Genomic DNA, 19468 nt, shown 5'->3' with positions numbered 1-19468 from the left:
GACAATTTGATGTGCAACGGACGAAGTCGGATTATCGAGACTTGACTGTACTTTTATAATAGTAAGTAACACCATAAGCAAGGATTGTTGGAGACTCACTCAAGAATACCGAGAACCAGACATATTCCTTCTTCATCCACCTGGATGCCTTGATGTGGGACATCTTGTCTGTTGAGCTAAACAAAAATACTTGAATTAAAACATATTCAATACTATCTAAAGTATTTGTCACAGCCTTCAAACTACTCATATATAGCTATTCTTATGAAGAATCTTTAATTCTGTAGACTGTCCTACCTCATCTCCCAGGTAGACAAATGGAATCCTCTCCTCACAGGACACCAGCAGGTACGCCAACTCAGGAACAAAGTATGGTGACCCCTTTACTTTCTTTGTGTCTGGCTCATCGAGATCTGCTCCTCCCAAAAACAGCTGGGACAGGACAACAAAGATATTCTCAGGTAAGGTTTTCATTTCTTTTTTTCTTCATGTACTTTTTTGTGACTTTGCCAGAATCACATATCAGTTTACACACCACTATGTTACAGATATCTTCCAGTCATAGTAGTGAACTTATAAAATGCACTTGTATGTACCATTTTAATGTACAGATGAGACAATGATGGACAGAACATAAATTACCTTTCTCTTTCTGGTCAAACTGTCAAGCTGTGTTGTTGGGTAGTCCTCTGTCATAACAACATTGGAATGATATAAGTTGTAAAATCTCAAGTAAATGCAACAGAATGACATGACCGCTGACTACTAAGAAAATAGCATAACCTTACTGCATTGCCATACCATTACACCACGTTTGTTTCTATCTTTATTGAAAATAGGTTCACATTGCCTTCAAGATTATTGCACTAATGCACAGTCAGGCATACACTCTTGTGCTGGTTCTGGAATGTAGCTGGTTCGGTAGTGCTAACCACCTGGATACCCATCCAAACTAAGCAGTTCTTCTTTGAACCCTTTACTGATCTTACTTGTAACAAGAAGTATAATCTTTCACAGAACCGTTCCATGTGGCTGAGGATCAATCCATCAACCTTCTGGGCACACACTCAAAGATGAAACCAATGCCCAGTCGATTTCTTTATCTATACAATCAACATCACTCATCACATTCATCCTCATATTTCCTTTCAAATTCAATTTCATACCAATGATGAACATAGAATATTAAAGAACAAGATGAGGCTTCCACATCCACAGTATTAAGAACATTCAGCATGGTTTCATCAATCCTGTACATGAGAGATCACACATCATTTTGACTCACCAAATATCTTAGTGAAAGGCCCATGTGTTGTGGAATAGTTGTCAACCTCTATGAACTTCCCAGCATTCAGATACAGCTTCACGCCGACATCTTCCGCCAGATCATCCTCGGTGCCGTCCGCCGTGCATGGCGTCGTCTCCAGAACGTAGTTCTTGTACTCCACTGACCGCGGCTTCTTCTCCACAAGTTCAACAACCTTCACAATGGTGTGATACATATATTCAACATTACACACTCAATTTTACACACTGCATCATGTTTTACAAAAGTACATTTGTATCAGAAATAGCGATGTCATCCCTTATTCTTCCATGTTGATGAATATGATCATCAATCATGATGTACAGCATGCAAAAATAAAGTACTCCACTCCTCATCAGCTATTATCATGGCAGCCATAATAATAACTTGAAAAGCAATATATTTGCTTGAGAGATGTCATCATCAGAAAGTGCTGTATTCTCAAGACTCAAGCTTAATATCAAAACTGCAAACACCACCAATTCACACAATCCTACAGGCCTTCAATAATACGTAAACATACTCAAATGAACAGATGGATGGAAGGAGGGATTGATGGATGATGGGTGGGTGGATGGATCGCTAGTAGGATGGATGGATGATTGGATGGATGATGGATGGGTGGGTGGATGGGTGATGGATGAATGTCTAGTAGGATGGATGGATGGATGATAGTGTGGTAGTTGGACAGATGCTGGATGGATGTCCAGTAGGATGGATGGATGACAGCTTGGTAGATGGACAGATGATGGATTAATGTCCAGTAAGTAGTATCTTACAGGCCATCAATAGTACGCAAACATACTCAAATGAACAGATGGATGGAAGGGGGGTTTGATGGATGGCTAGTACAATGGATGATAGATGGGATGGTTAGATGGATGATGGGTGGGTAGAAGGGTGGGTGGATGATGGATGAATGTTTAGTAGGATGGATGGATGGATGGATGATAGTGTGGTAGATGGACAGATGATGGATGAATGTGTAGTAGGATGGATGGATATAGACAGATATCTATCTTTGATGCATGCATTACAAGAAGTATCTACCTGTCCAGATGTATTCCAGAAGCATTACATCAGAAGCTGTGACATGTTTTGCCTTATCACTCCTGTTACACTGAGCTATCACGTAGAAGAAACCAACAGATTGTGACCCGGTTGTTCCAAAATACTCACGACAAAGAAGTTGGACTGTTTGGGTACTTTGATGAACAGCTTGTACCTGCCCAGTCTCTCCACTGGGTGGCCGTGTATGTTGACAATTGGCAGAGAACTGAATGTCTGAGCAGGCAAAAGCTGCACAGACTTCTCACACCTCTGGAGGCACAACTGCATTCTGGGTAAAGGAAGTACAACAGTTACCATTTGTTGGCTAGTAGTGCTTTATCATTTACACTGCATAATGGTCTGGAAAAGCTGTTTCTTAATCTCACATAAAAAGTTTCAAGCTTCTACTACTGCTAGTTTGTAACAACTGGATGAAGGTCGTCAGTTTTCTCTAATATAGTTATATATTGTAGTAAGTGGGCATTCATTGCACTTTTAATTCCATTGCTGAGCAAAATACATGCCCTTCTATAGACATATAATAGGCACTCAGTGACAGACTCGTTGGCTATGGATCCTATCTCTGCAAAATACAATTTTATCCTTGACAGCTGCACTCCAGTAATACTGGCAGTAGATATGTGGTTAGACAAGTCACAATAGTTCATTTAGTTGCTGTGAGTCGGAAAGTATCAAATGTACTGTGCTGGAGCCCTTGTACTTATCATACAACAGATTACACTACCTGAGTTTGGTGAAATACTTTTCCAGTCCACGACGGTCAGCATTGAGGCAGTCCTCGATTTCCTTTACTACAGAATGGTCAGCTGAAGACAAAATGCCTCAGATTAGTTTGTGGATTTGATACTTTAGGACAACAGTGCAGGGCAGCTGCGACAGCAATGGATTCAGGTGATGGTGACATGTATATAGTATTGGTTCCACTTGCACAGTAATGTTCAAGGATTTGGAATCTTTGGAGGTTTAGCCTTGTGAAGTAAGTGAGAGTTATGCAAGGTTTAGTTTATCACTAGACTCATACAACTGTATTGTTGACTAGTTGACTAGGAGTTCGCTAATGCTATACACATAGTAAGTAAAAGTTGGGTCATGTCACTCACATGTGCTTGATGCTTGAATATTCCACCAAATTGAGTGAATGAGTGGGTGAGTTTAGTTTTACACGGTTTTTAGTAGTATTCCTGCAATATCAAAGTGGGGAACACACACTGTACCCATATGGGGAATCAAACCCATGTCGTTTCCATGCCGAGTGAACACTTTAACCACTAGGTTACCCCACTGCCCATGTAGCTAAACGACATTGGTCCAGACGTAATCTGAGTATGGAGAGGACAAAACCTTAAATAACATAAAATGGCAAGTCTCACACCATACAAGCATGACAGCATACTGTGAATAAAGTTAGTGAGTGACCAATGAAGTTGCCTCTACTGACAATCATGGGCTGCTGCTGAATTCTAACCCACGGTTCCCTTGAAGGAAACCGGCGAATATTTTATTTCAGCAGTACTACAGGAGTATTACAGCCACAATGCAGTCTGGATACAACCTAGTTCGAAGACTGATTCAGAACAGAATCAACAATCGCAACTGTCAAAGTACATCATACAGTCAACAGAAAGGCTTGTGAAAACCAATTATATCTCCAGTTCTTACAACCAGCTGTAAGTCCTAGAAGGGAACTGGATCATGACTGGATCATTACTGGATCATTTACCTGTATACATTCAAGGTTCACTTACTAAGACAAGGTACTGATGTGAGGTAGGACCCTCGCTGGATGTCAATGGAGATACGGAGAATCTCGGAGGACATTGATGGAGTTAACAGTGGAACATGAAGGGCTACAGGCATGTCTCGGACTTCACCTGCAGACAGGTCAGAAACATTACTAACAACTAACACACCACAGCAACGTTGTGATAGATAAATATGTCTTCCATTCAATCAAAGTCAACAGGTCTTACAAATATAAAGGAAATAAACAACTCACATTTTTCATCTACATATCTCTGCATTTCTTTGGCAAATTCCTGCAAAACAATTGGAAAAGATGGATTTGAGAAAAATCATTCAAGCAGGATTAAGGACAAAAATGGATGCTGTCCATGTATCAATGATTAACAATGCATGTAAAATGTCCAGTATTTATTGCATGGCCAATGATTGCTATAAGCTTGCTACAATGTTGAATCTGGAATTGGAACACACAAACAACTGATCCTGACAACAAACGGACATAACCCTGCACACTCAGCTATGATGTCAAGGATAAGACAGAATGGACAGATATTTTAGTAGTAACAGATACATTCACTACAGATCAATTCAGGTTCTTCATGCCATTTATGTAGTTTTGTCAATGAAGATGTCAATATTAAAATGAAACGTAATGGTGTTCATGATGGTTTGCATCCATTGTACATCAAAACGTCAGCACCAGCAACACCAATATGACTAGTGGTGGGTATTGCAGAGAAGTTTCATATTGCGATATATTGTGATGAGAAAGTATATATTGTGATATATACATTGCAATTGAGGCAAGAATTTTCTTAACCAAAAATACCACGCCTACTTATTATCGAGTTAATGCTTGATATAAAAAGCAAAACCACAACAAAATCATTATGCTTGATTAAGCATAATAAAAACTTTTCATTATGACAAAAACTATAATATTTGGCACAGATGAAACAAGCTAGTAAACTCCACTCCGAAAAAAGCCCTGAGATTTTAGGCAGCAACTTGACCTGGTCGGGATATGTCAGAGATCACTGATCATAAATGAGTAAATATTTAAAACATTCAGATCCAAATAATTGCAAAACACAGAAACTAAAGTTAAGAACACAATGTCAAACCGAAATTAATCTGATTTCCAGTACGAAAAATGGAAATATTCAAAGATTTCGGCGAGTTACAAACTCTTCCAAATGCATGTCTAAATACCGGTTTTCATCAATGTATGGCAATACGTATCGATTTCATGTCTGAACCGACTATATTGAACACCCCTAAATTTGACCCTACCTTCAGTTTGATGTGAGTCCTCACTTCTATTGTCTGCATAAGCAGTTTCTCAATCGACAGCTGGTCACTCTGAAACAGTCAAGTAAGTCAAAACACCTCAAGTAAATTTTCAGTAGAGAACTAACCCCGCCCCCGTCAGTTCTGAAGTGAAGCAAATCATCACTGCTTTTCTGGGCATAGCACCTTGTGAGTGGTCAAGTAATTATTGCTTAATGCATACAAATAAAAAGAAATGGCAGTCACCTTGATTGCCAGTCCGACTTTGTTGCTGTCGTCTGGCGACATGGGCGGACTGTGACTGATCTGCAGCGGCTTTCCATCATCGTCATCACACACATGGACACTCAGCTTAAACACTGTAGAGAATACACCATCACTCATATAGTATACGATAGCATAGGGGCAACAATACTTAAATATTTACAGGAGCCTTCATGAATGTGTAAGTTACTATCTTCATGATTTAATTGTAAGTATTACAAGAAGAGATATGGAAGGTGAATAATGAAAACAAGACTGAAAATCTGCTGACATACCTGTCCCGTCCTTATCCTTCTTGAGTTGATCCCTGTAACAGAAACATTGTGGTGAAACATTCACAGACATGAACCTAGAGCCACGTGTCACTTTCAAGATTATCTCATGTCATGTGTAGCACGGCATTGAGTCATCCTACACTAGACATCCTTACCTTGACAGCTTGCTGACAGGGTAAACTTTTTTGGTCATAAGGACAAGGCATGCGACTTCAAATTAGAAGCTCTGTTGTTTCCAATCCTAGCATGGTATTGTACATTTTATGGCTGATACACTAGAGACCAGCATGGCCTGAGCACGTTCATATCAATTTGATCAAAGAAAGCCAAAGTACGCTCCTATGCAGCTTGGGATGCTAGTTCAGTTGACATGTGACTGTGTAGCAGGGTGTGGAGTCATCCCACAGATGACACACTTACCACAGGGTTAATCTCTTTAGTGTCCGACTGCACATGAAGAGTTCCATGGTTCGAATCCCAGCATGGGACTCAGAAAATTTAAGTCCACTACACATGCATGATTCTATGTGTTGCATGTACTGGTCCAGCCTTAAACTGTTTTTAATGACAGCTAATTGAGATAAAAAGCCACAGAAAGAAACATCGACATGATGGATGCCCTACTTAGACACAGTACAATGATTCCAAGTTGGCCTTGTTATCTCCATAAAGCCAAATATCAGGCAGGGTAAATACACATTCCATCTTGTAGGTACAACAAAGCAGGGAATTCAACTACTGGACTTCCTCATTCTAGGTGGATACTCTATCCACTCCACCAGGGAGGTACTCTGACTTTGATGCATGGTTGGTTCATTGTAACCATGGTAACATAAAGCAGGAGCACTAAGAACATAAAACCACCTGAAGTACTTTCCAAAGCATACTCCCACTACATGAACACTCACCTCCAGTATGAGATCTGCAAGCTCTTGCTAAGTGTGTATTCCTCCACTCGAACACTGTCACCAAGTCGATTTCGGATCAGCCGCTGGGTCTGCAGAAAACATTTGGCATGAACCATTTTGTTACCTGACTAAAACCTTAATGTGCTATTTTTCCAATCACACAACAAACATGCATGTTTCACATTGATGTAATGTTACAAAGTGACTTAGGAGCAGGTTCAGAGGTTATATTTTGTCAATCATGAAACTAAGTATCGACACATATATATATGACTGCAATGAAAAAGTTAATTGCACTTAGACCAAGGATTGAAACAAATGATTTGTGTGCTGCAATGGCGGAGGCCAAGGAAAAAATATCTGAGGGGAGAAATCCCTTCAAAACATATCAATTATCTCCCTTTACATATGCTCACACCATAATTACACACTCACCTGGGAATGAAGCACTTCCAGCTGCAGTGACTGGCAAAAGGAATCTGAAGTTTGGTTAAGGAAGATTAGCAATGTATACAACACCTCCATGTAGATGTGTCCATAGTGAAAATATTCTCTAACACTACTCATGATACATGCATCTAGACAACATCTGCAGCAGCCATGAATATCTGTACTGAAAATATCACTGTTAAAATTGAAATAACTTAAGATCTTAGGAAAATATCTAGACCAGGATAACACTACAGTGGAAACTACCCAAACCGGCATCTGTCCAATCCAGCAAGTTGCCAACATTGGCATAAAATCTCAGTCCCGTCTATGGAGTGTATATTTATCATCAGCTCTACAATCCAGCACATACTCTAAAGTGGATTATTTCTTTAGACAGATTCCACTGTAAAAGCCTTTGATAAAAATATCCTGCACTGAAGCAATATATATATGAATATCCCATAAACCACAGGCAATTGAGGAGACCTCCCTCTGTATTGAAGCAATATAACTGACTACACCACCATCAACCATACCAGGCAGACACCATTCCCTTCGATCCAGCACCACCTTATCCATCAAATCTAAAATGGATACTGACCTCAAACCATAGATAGAAGACTCCTTCAACTCAGTAAGCTACAATCTTGACATCATGACATCATCCCAGCCCAACGTATCAGCCACCACCCTAAACCTGATAGAGACCTTATGCCTCTGACAATAATGATGCCAACAAATTGCTCCTGGACATTCATCCACAATCTGTTCTCGCATTACACCAGAAGGATACGCAGCACCTTGTAGAGGTCATGTAGTGGTTTGTCGTTGTCAAGGAGACGGTTCTGTGCCAGCTGATGGATGTAGTGGATCTGATACAAAAAATCCAACGTCAAAAGAAATTACAATGCTAATACATTGCTTAGGGGTAAACAATACCACAGAACTATTTTACCTTATCCACAAATATTATTCAAGAAACATATTTTTACATAGCAACCCCATTTCAGTTTCTGAAATATTATAAGCATTAATAATCCTTAATTCACATTACCACACATATTCTGAGATAAATCACACAACAGTCACAGCAATGCAATCACTTTGTAAAATGAGGCCCTTCACTTTACATCTCGGGTGTGAATTTGCTGACTGGAGTGTTATAGGAAATGTATTGAATCAATCAATTAATAGTCCACTGACTTGCTTTTGGTCTGTTTGCACCACAATCTTATCCCGCATACATTAACATAGACTCTATCAGACTTTGTGATATGATAGCTGTTTAGAGCAAGGCCCTGGATGTTACTGGTCTGCATTATGTAACTATAAATCTGCTGACAGAAGTGGGAACAAAACTAGTTTAAATAAACAATTCCCAAAGAAGCACTTACCTGCAGTGAGTGAACCAGAGACTTCCCATCTGAAACAGAGGCATCGTCTTGAGGTACTATCAGTTACCACACACGATCTACTGTTCAAATATGCCAACACTATTTTAATATCAACAATATCAAAAGCATTGAGGACCACAATGTCCATATAAATTATAACATACTGTTGTCAAGAACAAAAACACCCTTACCTCCTGTTTCATGGTCTTCTACTAGAATGTCAATATCAAGCAATCGCCATGGTATTGTTGGGCTGTCACCCATCAAGGTCAACGTCACCTGTCAATCAGCCATTTAGCATTATCTCTCTCAATGTGTTTACTAAACAGCAAGAGTTGTAAATACTACAATTAAAACAACATTCATATTTCTCTTCTTCTCACTAATGAGCACTGAGAAAAGTCTGCATTTCACCCAGAATTAACAGGATTGTTCAGTTATTCAAACATTGACTTCAGTTTGGTACTAAACGGACTGAAACACAAACACTCACCTCAAACTCATGCTCCACAAGGAATTTCACCCTCCCATTTTCTGAAACCAGGAACAAGCATTGGTTGAACTGAGTACACAACATTCCATCTTAAAATGTGAAACTTAAAATTGTTTTGAGAAGTTGATATGTCTGACTATACTCCAGCCTTGTGATGATCAAACCATATTAAACCAAACATTTTGTATTATTTTGAAACTGTTATTTATTCAATATTTTGACACTGGACACCATGAGGTACATCCAGGTAGCTCACAGTGGAGCATTATGCATGCTTCATCCAAAATACTGAGATTTGGGAGGTGGAGAAGGTGGGGAAGGGGATTTATTTTGATCACAAGTCCTGGAAGAAGTGGCAGTAACTAGTCCTCTGTAACTGTTTCACTTTTACTATCAAAAAAGTGTCTCTCCAACATGATTCCTTGAGTGTAAGCTGAGACATTCCATGGAGCAGTGCTGACCTATCTTGAGTCTCCTCATCTGTGGTGGCAGCTCACTCGACACCAGACGGTACTGGATGACCTGGTTCAGACGATCCAGCGTCTGCTTCTTTTCCTGAGGTGTGATGGGATCTGGTGGCACGATCTTGTCCTGCAGGTATGGAAACACAGCTACATATTTGGGAGCTGTACACTGACTGGAATGATCTTAACTCTCAACAAGCCTGGGCCCGCTTGCACAGAGCAATCTTAGTTACAATCAATCTTAGGCCCCTACAATCAACTTTACAATCACCATACAATTGCTATAATCCACTTGCACAAACACGATCTTAAGACAGCATGAATTTAAGATCACAATCTTAACTAGGATCGAACTCTTCAACGTTGGAGGTACAAATTTCTTAAACTCGACTCCTGTCTACAGTTGTCTTCAAGTGCGCATAGCATGCAGCGCAAATAAAACGTGGAACTGGTTACTGCACGCAAATGACACCCCTTCCTTACTCGCACCTTGCAGATTTTTCATGAAAACAAAACAAAACCCCCCTAAAACCCCAACCCACAAATCTTTGAAGGAAATGATAACGTTGAAGAAAGAAGCGATAACGTGGAAGGTAACATGTATAATCACTCGTACCTCAGGGGTTATTCTCTAACTTTTCTACATTCTAATTTTTTATGAACTGCATTTTTTTTCTGCAACCACAGAAATATCATGTTTTATGCAAGTAATGAAATGCAAACAAATACGTTAACACATTGGGTCTTGAGTTATTGACATAATAATCATGAAATTAAAAGATAGCACATAAATAAAATTTACTTATGACATAACGCCTAAATGTACCATGATTTGTCAGTGGCTGTCAAACTATGTTCAGCATCTTGTAGGTGTTATTTGGAGTAAAATCCCAAATATATCCCACAAGCATTAGATTTGTAAAGATATGAAAGTGTGACGTGACTGTTGGAGTGTTGTGAAAAATTCATAACAGGGAAACATGATAACGTAACTTATTTCGTGTGTGTTGTATGTGTTGTTGAATGCTCATCCACAGTATATTAATTACTTTATGATATTTTGTTGGTAATTATTTTTTCGTTTTGTTAAAAAAACGTTTTATGCAAATTTCACATACCCCAGCATGTGTATTTTTCCTGTTTGAAGAATACTTATTTAAAATGCATAGTTTACAACTCTTGTCTCTCGTCAGATTCAATTTTCACAACTAGAAAAAACATAATTCTGCACGTTATCCAACTGTAGATTATTTCAATGATAAACTAAGACAAAATCATTAACCGAAAAGAAACACGTGGAGATCTGTTCTGTCACAACAAAACATGCATTGTATTTAGGCATTGAGGATTTTACGGCAACGGCATAATATACAAAGGGAAACCACTCCCATCTTGCGTAAAAACTAAGATTAGCTGCCCTTGAGTTATTGAAAAGGTCATGGCCACTGCTAATCGCATGCAGACACCTTTCGTTACTATCCTTTCCTTGTTTATCAAAAGGGCGTGGTGTTCATACTTTTTCCAACACTGAATCGGGTGAGAATTGTACTCTATGATATCGACTCGATATTTCTGTTGTTCACTACCGCTAATAACGATATTTCTGACGTTAAATCGATGTTGCATTCTCCGTGTCGCTGAAGTGTCGAGGCGAATCATACAGTTTTATGTAATGTGAAAGCAGTCCCCAAACGTAAAGCTAATTATTTGCGTGAAATTGACACCAACGTGGACGCCATTTTGCTATTGACTACAATGATCTTAGCTCCTTACAATTGCTTCCGACCAATTGTAAGTTTTGATTGTAACTTACAATGATCTTAGCCTACAATTGCTTTGTGCAAGTGGATGGCGATTGTAGCAGAAGCCTAAGATCGCGATCTTAAGGATTTACAACAATTGTAGCTCTAAGATCGTTTTGTGCAAGTGGGCCCTGGTAAATCTCAAATGTAACGAGACCTCCTGGAAAGGTGTTGACATGCATTACTATTTACAGTGAAACCTGCCAACATCCGCACAGGTCTAATCTAAAATTCAGGTCCCACAATGATATTATGATCATTATAATGGCGCATGGTGAATGGGGCATGATGAATGGGGCATGGTGGGCAAGCTGGCTAAGGCGCCAGGTTAGTGATCCAGCGAGGTGGAGGTGTCGGGTGTAAAAACCTTGGAGTCAACTTTGTGTGGAGACACTTTCAGTGTTGTCACAACCCCTAGTGTACAGTACACAACCCTGTGCACTTAAAAAAACCCACAAATATGTTGGTATATGACCAGATGGTGGCCACATGAATACATCCAAACACCTAGTTGCGGGTAGAGCAATGTGCAGTGAACGTAGACAAAGTACTGTGACTATGTGTCCCAGTACACCCATCTGTGAATGGGTACTTCGTTAGGATGAGAGAGTCTCAGTAAACTCGGTGCGCCAAGTGGCAGCAGGAGTTGTATACTCCTCAGGGAGTTCAGATTGAAGCACGATGTGCTGCTGAGATTGACATCCAGTGACTGAGGGAAAAATACCAGCACCTTGAGCATGCACTAGTGCATGAATATGTGCACTACATAAATATCCTATATATATATAACTTTGTCTAATACGTCACCTGTCTCTTCTGTATTCCTACACGACTTTCCTGTCAATTTTAACAGTAATTAACACTGTCTAAACTGACATGGGTATGAGCAATGCAAACAAGGTCCCATAATCCAATACACTAATTAATCCTCTTGGCATGCTAGATAATCAGGAAGTAGTGACTGCATGAAGAATCAAACGCTTGCAGGATAACTGTGGCTATGCTTTATAAACACTGTTGAAAACTGATCATCATGGTCTAATCCAGCACCCTGTCTAAACTGGCATTTTATTTTGGTCCCACTGGATGCCAGTTTAAACAGGTTTCACTGTACATCACTGAGTTGATAACATTGTAAATCATGGGACACAGCCTTAACCAGATGCCAAGCAACAACATGCCCCACACATAAGTAGACTCCCATATCACCATTTTGTTAGTGGCAATTCTGGGTTTGTTAGCTCTACTGCAGACAGTCCTGTTCTCAAGGAGAAACAACACCAAGTTGAATACTCGCAGGAGGAAACAATATGATGAATTCAGTTACTCTTGGTAGTAAAGCAAATGTCTTTCTTTGTACAAGTCACCTTCACTAACGTGGTATGTTTCACACATGAATAGTTTAATAAAACGCCATGTACAAGCCAGTCTTACCCTGATGCAGGTTGGGAGACGTGGGTATGTTCCTGTAGTGAGGACATCGATGGCACAAGGCAGAGAGAAACTGGGAAGTCTGCAGTAAAAAGAGAGAATATTAGAGGACAGTCAACATGTTGAGCAATATACTAACACCATGGATGTAAGGAATTACACAACTGTGGCCCAGACATGGAAATCATGAACACCTGAAAGTCAATTAGGTGAGAGTTAAGCTGAGCTGATTTATTAACGCATGCAGTTGTTCCCTGTGTTGAGTGTACTGACCGGGCAGTGACGAGTGTCTCCCTGGCTACTTTCGCCAGCTGGTCAGCCGTGTCCACAAAGAAGAAAGACTGTTGCTCCAGAAAGTTGCAGATATCCTGTTTGGTAGAAGAGATATATTTCAGAGTCTGAGTGTGTATAAGTCATTGTGTGTCTTTGTGCGTGTCAGTATGTTTGTTTTCTAACATCACACTCAGTAACTGTCAAGCTAAATGGCACTGAGAACAGACAATCCAGTGGCTTATACTATGAGCAATGATCCATAGCAGGAGAAGGTTGGCCAGTTGTAGTCAGGTTACTGTTAGAGAAACATGAGTATCATTTCATTCTACATGGAACACTACTTACTGTGCATTTGTCCACTTTGCTGGCTGAAGTCGCCCATTTCACCAGAGCCAGAAGTCTCACAAACAACTGGCGGGTACGATTGGCAAACTGGAATATCTCAATTTTCCTGAAACAACAAATGAGCAAAGTGTTTGATCTATTTTATCTATATTGCGAAGTTCTGTAAATACTCACGTCTGGACCAGACAAACCAGTTATTGACAACACAAGCATTGATCTACACAATTGGGATATGATGACGTGTCAACCAAGACAGCAAGCCTGTCAAGCATGGGTTGCTGAAGACCAACTCTAACCTGGATCTTCATGGGTATTGTAACTACAACAGGTAATGTTTTTTTCTCTCTGGTTTATGATGAAATAACACAATGACTTATTAATTCAAACCAGCACAGCATTTCAACAACTTCTGAAGCAATTGACATAACTTCAAAATTCTGACACTGGATAAAAATATTTACAAGTCATGAAGTGTCAAATTTACAGTTCACTTTCAATTCACTTTGCATGATTAAAGAAACTTACCTGTCCATATCAGTCTTTCGTGGCAACCTGAAGGAAAGCAAACATCAGGTAATTCATATTATCAAATGATATTAACTTCAGTAGCGCTTTAAAACAGTCAGGATGAACAAAGATATGAATGACTTTATCCTTTAATATGTCTAATACATAACTGCCTGTCTGTGTACTAATACTTGATATCAGGAGTTATGATGGTATGGTACCATACTTAACCAATAAACAACCAAGTGGTTAAAGCAAGAAAGACCTAGTTTGTTTCCCTACATGGGCATAAATGTGAGATGCCCATTTACTTTCTTTCCAGTTTTGATTTTGCTACAGTATGGTAAAAAGTTGCATAAAACAATACTCACTCACTGAGATACATATCTCAGATTCAGGTTATGTTAATTCATTTCTTCATTCATTCTGTCAGTTTATTATTAATACATAAATATTTGTGTTTATTGTGCAAAGCTGCAGTCAGACACATTCCACCTATTGGACAATGGTCTGCAAATAGTCTAATCTGTATCACACAGATGATAGCATGAACATCAATCAATCCATGTAAGTACGACACTGTAAGATGTAATCAAAGAAGTCTATAACCCTGAACTCTTATCCAGTTAGTTGTTTCTCACAACAACAGGTAGGTGGGGACCAGGTTTTAACCAAACTCCCCACAGGTGTATTATTTCAGAAATGAAAGTGAGAAACTTACAACTCTGACAAGATACTGAGTTCATGGTGTGTCCTCTGCAGACTGTAGTCTATGAGTGTTGCTAGTGAGATGGTTCCTGCCCCACCAGGGTTCCCTTGAGCAACTGCCATCTCTGTCTGGGGCATGCTCTTCCACGTCACCTTCTGGACACAACTGAAACAAAGTACACAATGACTGTCAGATTAATCAGTAGAGGATGAAAGTGTACGCGAGAGAGTTCCCTGTTTCGTGTACAAGTGACTGCCTGAAAGGGGCTGTTTCTGCTTCCCCGATGTTTTCACGTGCCGCACAATAAAAAGTCCCAGTATACATCATCATAGGATGATTTTGTATATTTTGTCAGACAAAAGATAGATCGAGTGGTCTTACTAATGTTAGACAGATATAAATAATCAACTTTACAACTTGCAGAATACAAGGTTCATCTATGGTAATATCTTCAGAGCCAATGATTAGTGGTGTTCCAATTAACTGAAATAATCGAGGATTGGTCTCAAAGGACAAACCAATCGATCACATTTTCACATAATCAAACTGAAATAAAGTACTGTTCTATTTTTTTAAACACTTGATGATGGAACACATCCTCAACACTGTCAAGGCCTGAAGACATGTTTATTTCTTAGAAAACTCACTGCAGTAACTGAGAAGTTATGACTTAATATTTCATGAAGATTCCAGGACGTTTATGTTCATGATATATTAGAGGTCACTTTAAAGTAGCAAGGTGCATCATGTTACTAGGTATCTGCAACAGCAACATGGATAAGAAAATCTGAAAAATAAAGCTAATCAATATTTTTTATGCTTGTCCTTTGGTAATGTAGCCATCATCAACTGTTAGATTTCAACCAATTCCCAACACTACAAATGATGAAATCCAAGATCAAAAACCTAATTACTCATGACTGTCAACTAACCACCATGCTTGTGGAATTTACAAGACGCTTTAATCACCCAATCGAGTTGGTTTCAAGGCGACTTAATTAATTAGGGTGAAACGTTTCATTGTGTACTGCTTCTCCCATACAAAACTTAATGCTACTTTCAATATGATGCACTAAACATTACAAACTAATGAGAAAAAGTCTGAAGTGGCAGGCAACAGATTATCTCGTATCCTTGCAGTTTTGTATCCACTGTTTCATCTTCTTCACTTGTTGTTTGTACCTTTTAGGTTGTCTTGTAAGCAGTTTGGGTTTTTATATATTCCCAGATTTTATAGCATCCCTTTCTTAATTAAAAAAACACATCAGTGATTGTGGCAGGTTTTTTACGAGTGCATGTAGAAATAAAATTATAAATATGTCCAAATGTATTGTATGTGAAATCTTCAGTACAATCCTGAATCATGTTAAAATTTATTATTTGTCTGTATGATACAGTTTTAACGTACTTAAGGGTATAAGAATCTATGTGCCCAAAACACATCCATATTTTTGCGTGGTTTTATTATATTCTTGCATGAAAAACTCATGTTTCTGTGTTAACACAAACACTGCACACGAAAAACAGACTTCACATATTTCGCAGAAGGGTAGAATTTTCTGCTTTCACAGAAGCATTTGACAGTGTATCTATTTCAAGACTTTTCAAATACTCTTTAACACTGATGATAATTCCATACAATTCAAACAAAGAAGAAGCAACCAGGTTTGTTTATATTCATGGATCATTTAGCATCTCTTTATTATTTCAAGAGATAACATAAAGAACTCTTTTTTCAAGGAAAGGAATTCCTGTTGGCCTTCTTATGTGTCAAAGTTACAGTTGTCTCTAAGGTTTTTCCAGTCAAAACATGTACATCCAGAACAAATTTACACTGTTAAAACAATATCAATCTCACTGTTCAGCTAACAAGATATTACAAGCTGGGAGTCACCACCTGCATCAAGGTCAGCATGGTAATGGCATATGATCTATTTCAATGAACTCAGGCACACCTAACTCTGAAGAAACATTGAATTAATGCTGCTACACCAAGAGATGTTTAAGTCTGCATGGCTTATCCTGAGTATCCATTTGACTATCCAATCTTGTCACATCTTAGGCCCAAAGTTTGGGCAAGATAGAGTGCAGGAGAAAATGAAGCTTGTTGTAATATAAGACAAAATATTTAGGATTTCTTCTATATTGTACACGCAAAGTGTCGGGGCTTTCCCATGACGAATGAACCAAAAATATGGAACTAACTGCTATCACAAAAAACAATTATCGTATTTTGGAATTGTCTAAAACAATACGTCATGGCCGTTCATCAGACACTTTAAGCTTGTTGATTGCCAATTATACAATGTTCATATTATAGATTGTAAAAATACAACACAAAGATCTGAATCATGCCAATCTAACTTTAAGATTGTCTTGTGCATTTGAAAACATCTAATCGTAACACTATGAATCTATTTACGTGATTTGTGGTACTGACAGAACACAATAAAACGTATTTTTAAGTGTTTCTTCATATGTCACAAACATGACTTACCTACGCTTGCCTGGGGATCACCTGTGAGCCAAATACGGGGTGCTTTGTCGGCGACATTCAAGTAAACTCAACATAAAGCCGACATTTTAGTTTATCTTTAAAGGGAGACAACTCTCTACTTAACACATACCGCTCACCGCGAAAGATATCTAAAAATATCCAGTTCCACGAAAACCATTGGACAAGGAAGAATTTTTTAAAACCCAACAATTTTATACACACAACTGGCATTTTGAAATATTATGATTTCATCAATTTTTGACGTACCATCCTGGTATTCCAATACCAGATATGAAACATTTTGGGCAACAATAACAATAATAGTACAATAATAATACAAACCCTGAAACAAATGTCCAAGAAAGCCAACGCAAGTTAGAAAATGTGGCAAGCCCTGAAGGCGAATAAAGTCTCATGGCTCCTTTTCATTATGTTTATACTTGTTGTACAATTAACACTTTTTTCCGTAAAATGTGTTCATTTCAGACACTAGTTGTTAGTCTACAACAAAGAACAATAGAAAAGAATCCGACATGAACCTCTTATAACTATTTTGCTTGCATACTCTTTTCTATGAGCTGGCATCAACATCTGTGTGATATGTATTCCATTCAAATTAAAACGTATATTCATCTTCATGGAAATTTGCTCAACCGGGCTCTAAATCTGTACATAACACAAACGTACTTCCTGAAGGTCAGTCTGTTGCATGGTAACTACATGGGTTCCAGTACAGCAAACTGCATGCTAATTTAGGATGTCGTCTGTTTCAGTAGTGATGGAATAGCTCAGTGGTTAAAGCATTTGCTCGTCACACCAAATGTATCGGGTTAGATTCCCCGTATGGGGATAATGTTTGAAGCCCGTTTCTGCCGCCCCCGCCGTGAAATTCCTGGAGTATTGCTAAGAAAACGGCGTAAAACTAAACTCACCCAATATGCGTCACGTGAAAGGAACACATAGAACAATAATTGTAATTTGCGCTTAGTTAACTGAGTTAGTGAAGGTAGAATAGGCCTTCAGCAACCCATGCTTGCCATAAACAGCAACTATGCTTGTCGTAAGAGGCGACTAATGGGATCGGGTGGTCAGGCTCGCTGACTTGGTTGACACATGTCATCGGTTCCCAGTTACACAGATCGATGCTCATGTTGTTGATCACTGGATTCGATTATTTACAGATCTCCGCCATATAGCTGGAATATTGCTGAGTGCGGCGTAAAACTAAACTCACTCACTCACTCAGCTATAGCGATTGCTCGAATTATGTCTTGCTTGCAAAAATACACATAAACCTGAAAGAGCCAGGTCAAGTCGAGTGAATGTGTTGAAAAGTAACTTAAACGCTCGTAAAATATGTAAGAGTTGGTAAATAGTACACAGCACAATAGCGATTTTTACCGCCTCAAAGTATGCTTATGACCATTAAGATAGAAGTGATGAGGAAAGACACATCGTACTATATTCACTTACAGCGCAATCACTGAAAACCGGACAAAGACACCGAAAGGTTAATGCTGACGTTTCGCTGTAACCTAAACAAAATGTCGCTTCATGCATGTTGTGAATCTGCTCGTTATTTCATGAGAGTTAACCCCCCACCCCAAATGTTGACTATCTCCCTGCGGTGATGTGTGATAGGCTCTGTCACCTTACTTATGTTAAATCCATTTCTGGTCCAGACTCGTTTATTTACAGATCGCCGCCATATAGCTGGAATGTTGCTACAAGCGGCGTAACACTAAACTCACTCACTAAGCTTCACGTGAAAGGAACGCATAGAATGCTTACAGTTTGACTGTTCTTAACGCTAGTGAGCATCAACGGTTGATTTAAGTTTGACTGTCCTTAACGCTAGTGATCATCAACGGTTGATTTAAGTTTGACTGTCCTTAACGCTAGTGAGCATCAACGGTTGATTTAAGTTTGTCTGGGCTGCCATAATACGTCTTCATGTCCAGTCAAGTGAAATTTATTTTCCTGATCAAAATAGATGTGATGTTTAGGAAAGAGCTAAAAAGAGCTTAAACACTCATCAAATATGTAAAAGTCGACGTTAATCTTTAGTCAGTAAAAATACAAACTTAGCATGTCAAAGTAAACTTGTGAACTTCACCCACATTAGACTACATGAAAATATAAGTGACGAAGAACGATTCATCGCAAGCGCCGCAGGGGTGTAAACGACACAACGTAACATGGATCCTTTACGTATAGCTCATCGAGTTTTTATCTGGAACAATCACTGGGCATCCCGTCGGAAA

General features: G+C 39.0%; 1 protein-coding gene across 1 annotated transcript in view; it reads right to left on the bottom strand.

Moving 5' to 3' along the window:
- Positions 1–17303, bottom strand: part of LOC137286166 (mediator of RNA polymerase II transcription subunit 14-like) — a 34859-nt gene extending 17556 nt beyond the window's left edge. Inside the window, exons 1-24 of the mRNA XM_067817846.1 lie at positions 17205–17303; positions 14720–14872; positions 14017–14043; positions 13492–13597; positions 13147–13241; positions 12877–12955; positions 9638–9767; positions 9177–9217; positions 8875–8962; positions 8684–8712; positions 8083–8161; positions 7293–7336; positions 6858–6946; positions 5950–5981; positions 5657–5769; positions 5414–5482; positions 4374–4413; positions 4123–4248; positions 3102–3183; positions 2486–2645; positions 1286–1481; positions 643–689; positions 298–432; positions 100–176 (exon numbers count right to left, since the gene is read on the bottom strand). Of these exons, the coding sequence (XP_067673947.1) occupies positions 100–176; positions 298–432; positions 643–689; positions 1286–1481; positions 2486–2645; positions 3102–3183; positions 4123–4248; positions 4374–4413; positions 5414–5482; positions 5657–5769; positions 5950–5981; positions 6858–6946; positions 7293–7336; positions 8083–8161; positions 8684–8712; positions 8875–8962; positions 9177–9217; positions 9638–9767; positions 12877–12955; positions 13147–13241; positions 13492–13597; positions 14017–14043; positions 14720–14844 (2009 nt within the window). The 5' untranslated portion in view covers positions 14845–14872; positions 17205–17303. The remainder of the gene's footprint in view (positions 1–99; positions 177–297; positions 433–642; positions 690–1285; positions 1482–2485; positions 2646–3101; positions 3184–4122; positions 4249–4373; positions 4414–5413; positions 5483–5656; positions 5770–5949; positions 5982–6857; positions 6947–7292; positions 7337–8082; positions 8162–8683; positions 8713–8874; positions 8963–9176; positions 9218–9637; positions 9768–12876; positions 12956–13146; positions 13242–13491; positions 13598–14016; positions 14044–14719; positions 14873–17204) is intronic.
- Positions 17304–19468: the final 2165 nt, after the last annotated feature.

Source organism: Haliotis asinina, chromosome 6 (genome assembly GCF_037392515.1).
Source record: "Haliotis asinina isolate JCU_RB_2024 chromosome 6, JCU_Hal_asi_v2, whole genome shotgun sequence".
Taxonomy (NCBI): Eukaryota; Metazoa; Mollusca; class Gastropoda; order Lepetellida; family Haliotidae; genus Haliotis; species Haliotis asinina.
This window is presented reverse-complemented; position numbering and strand designations above follow the sequence as displayed.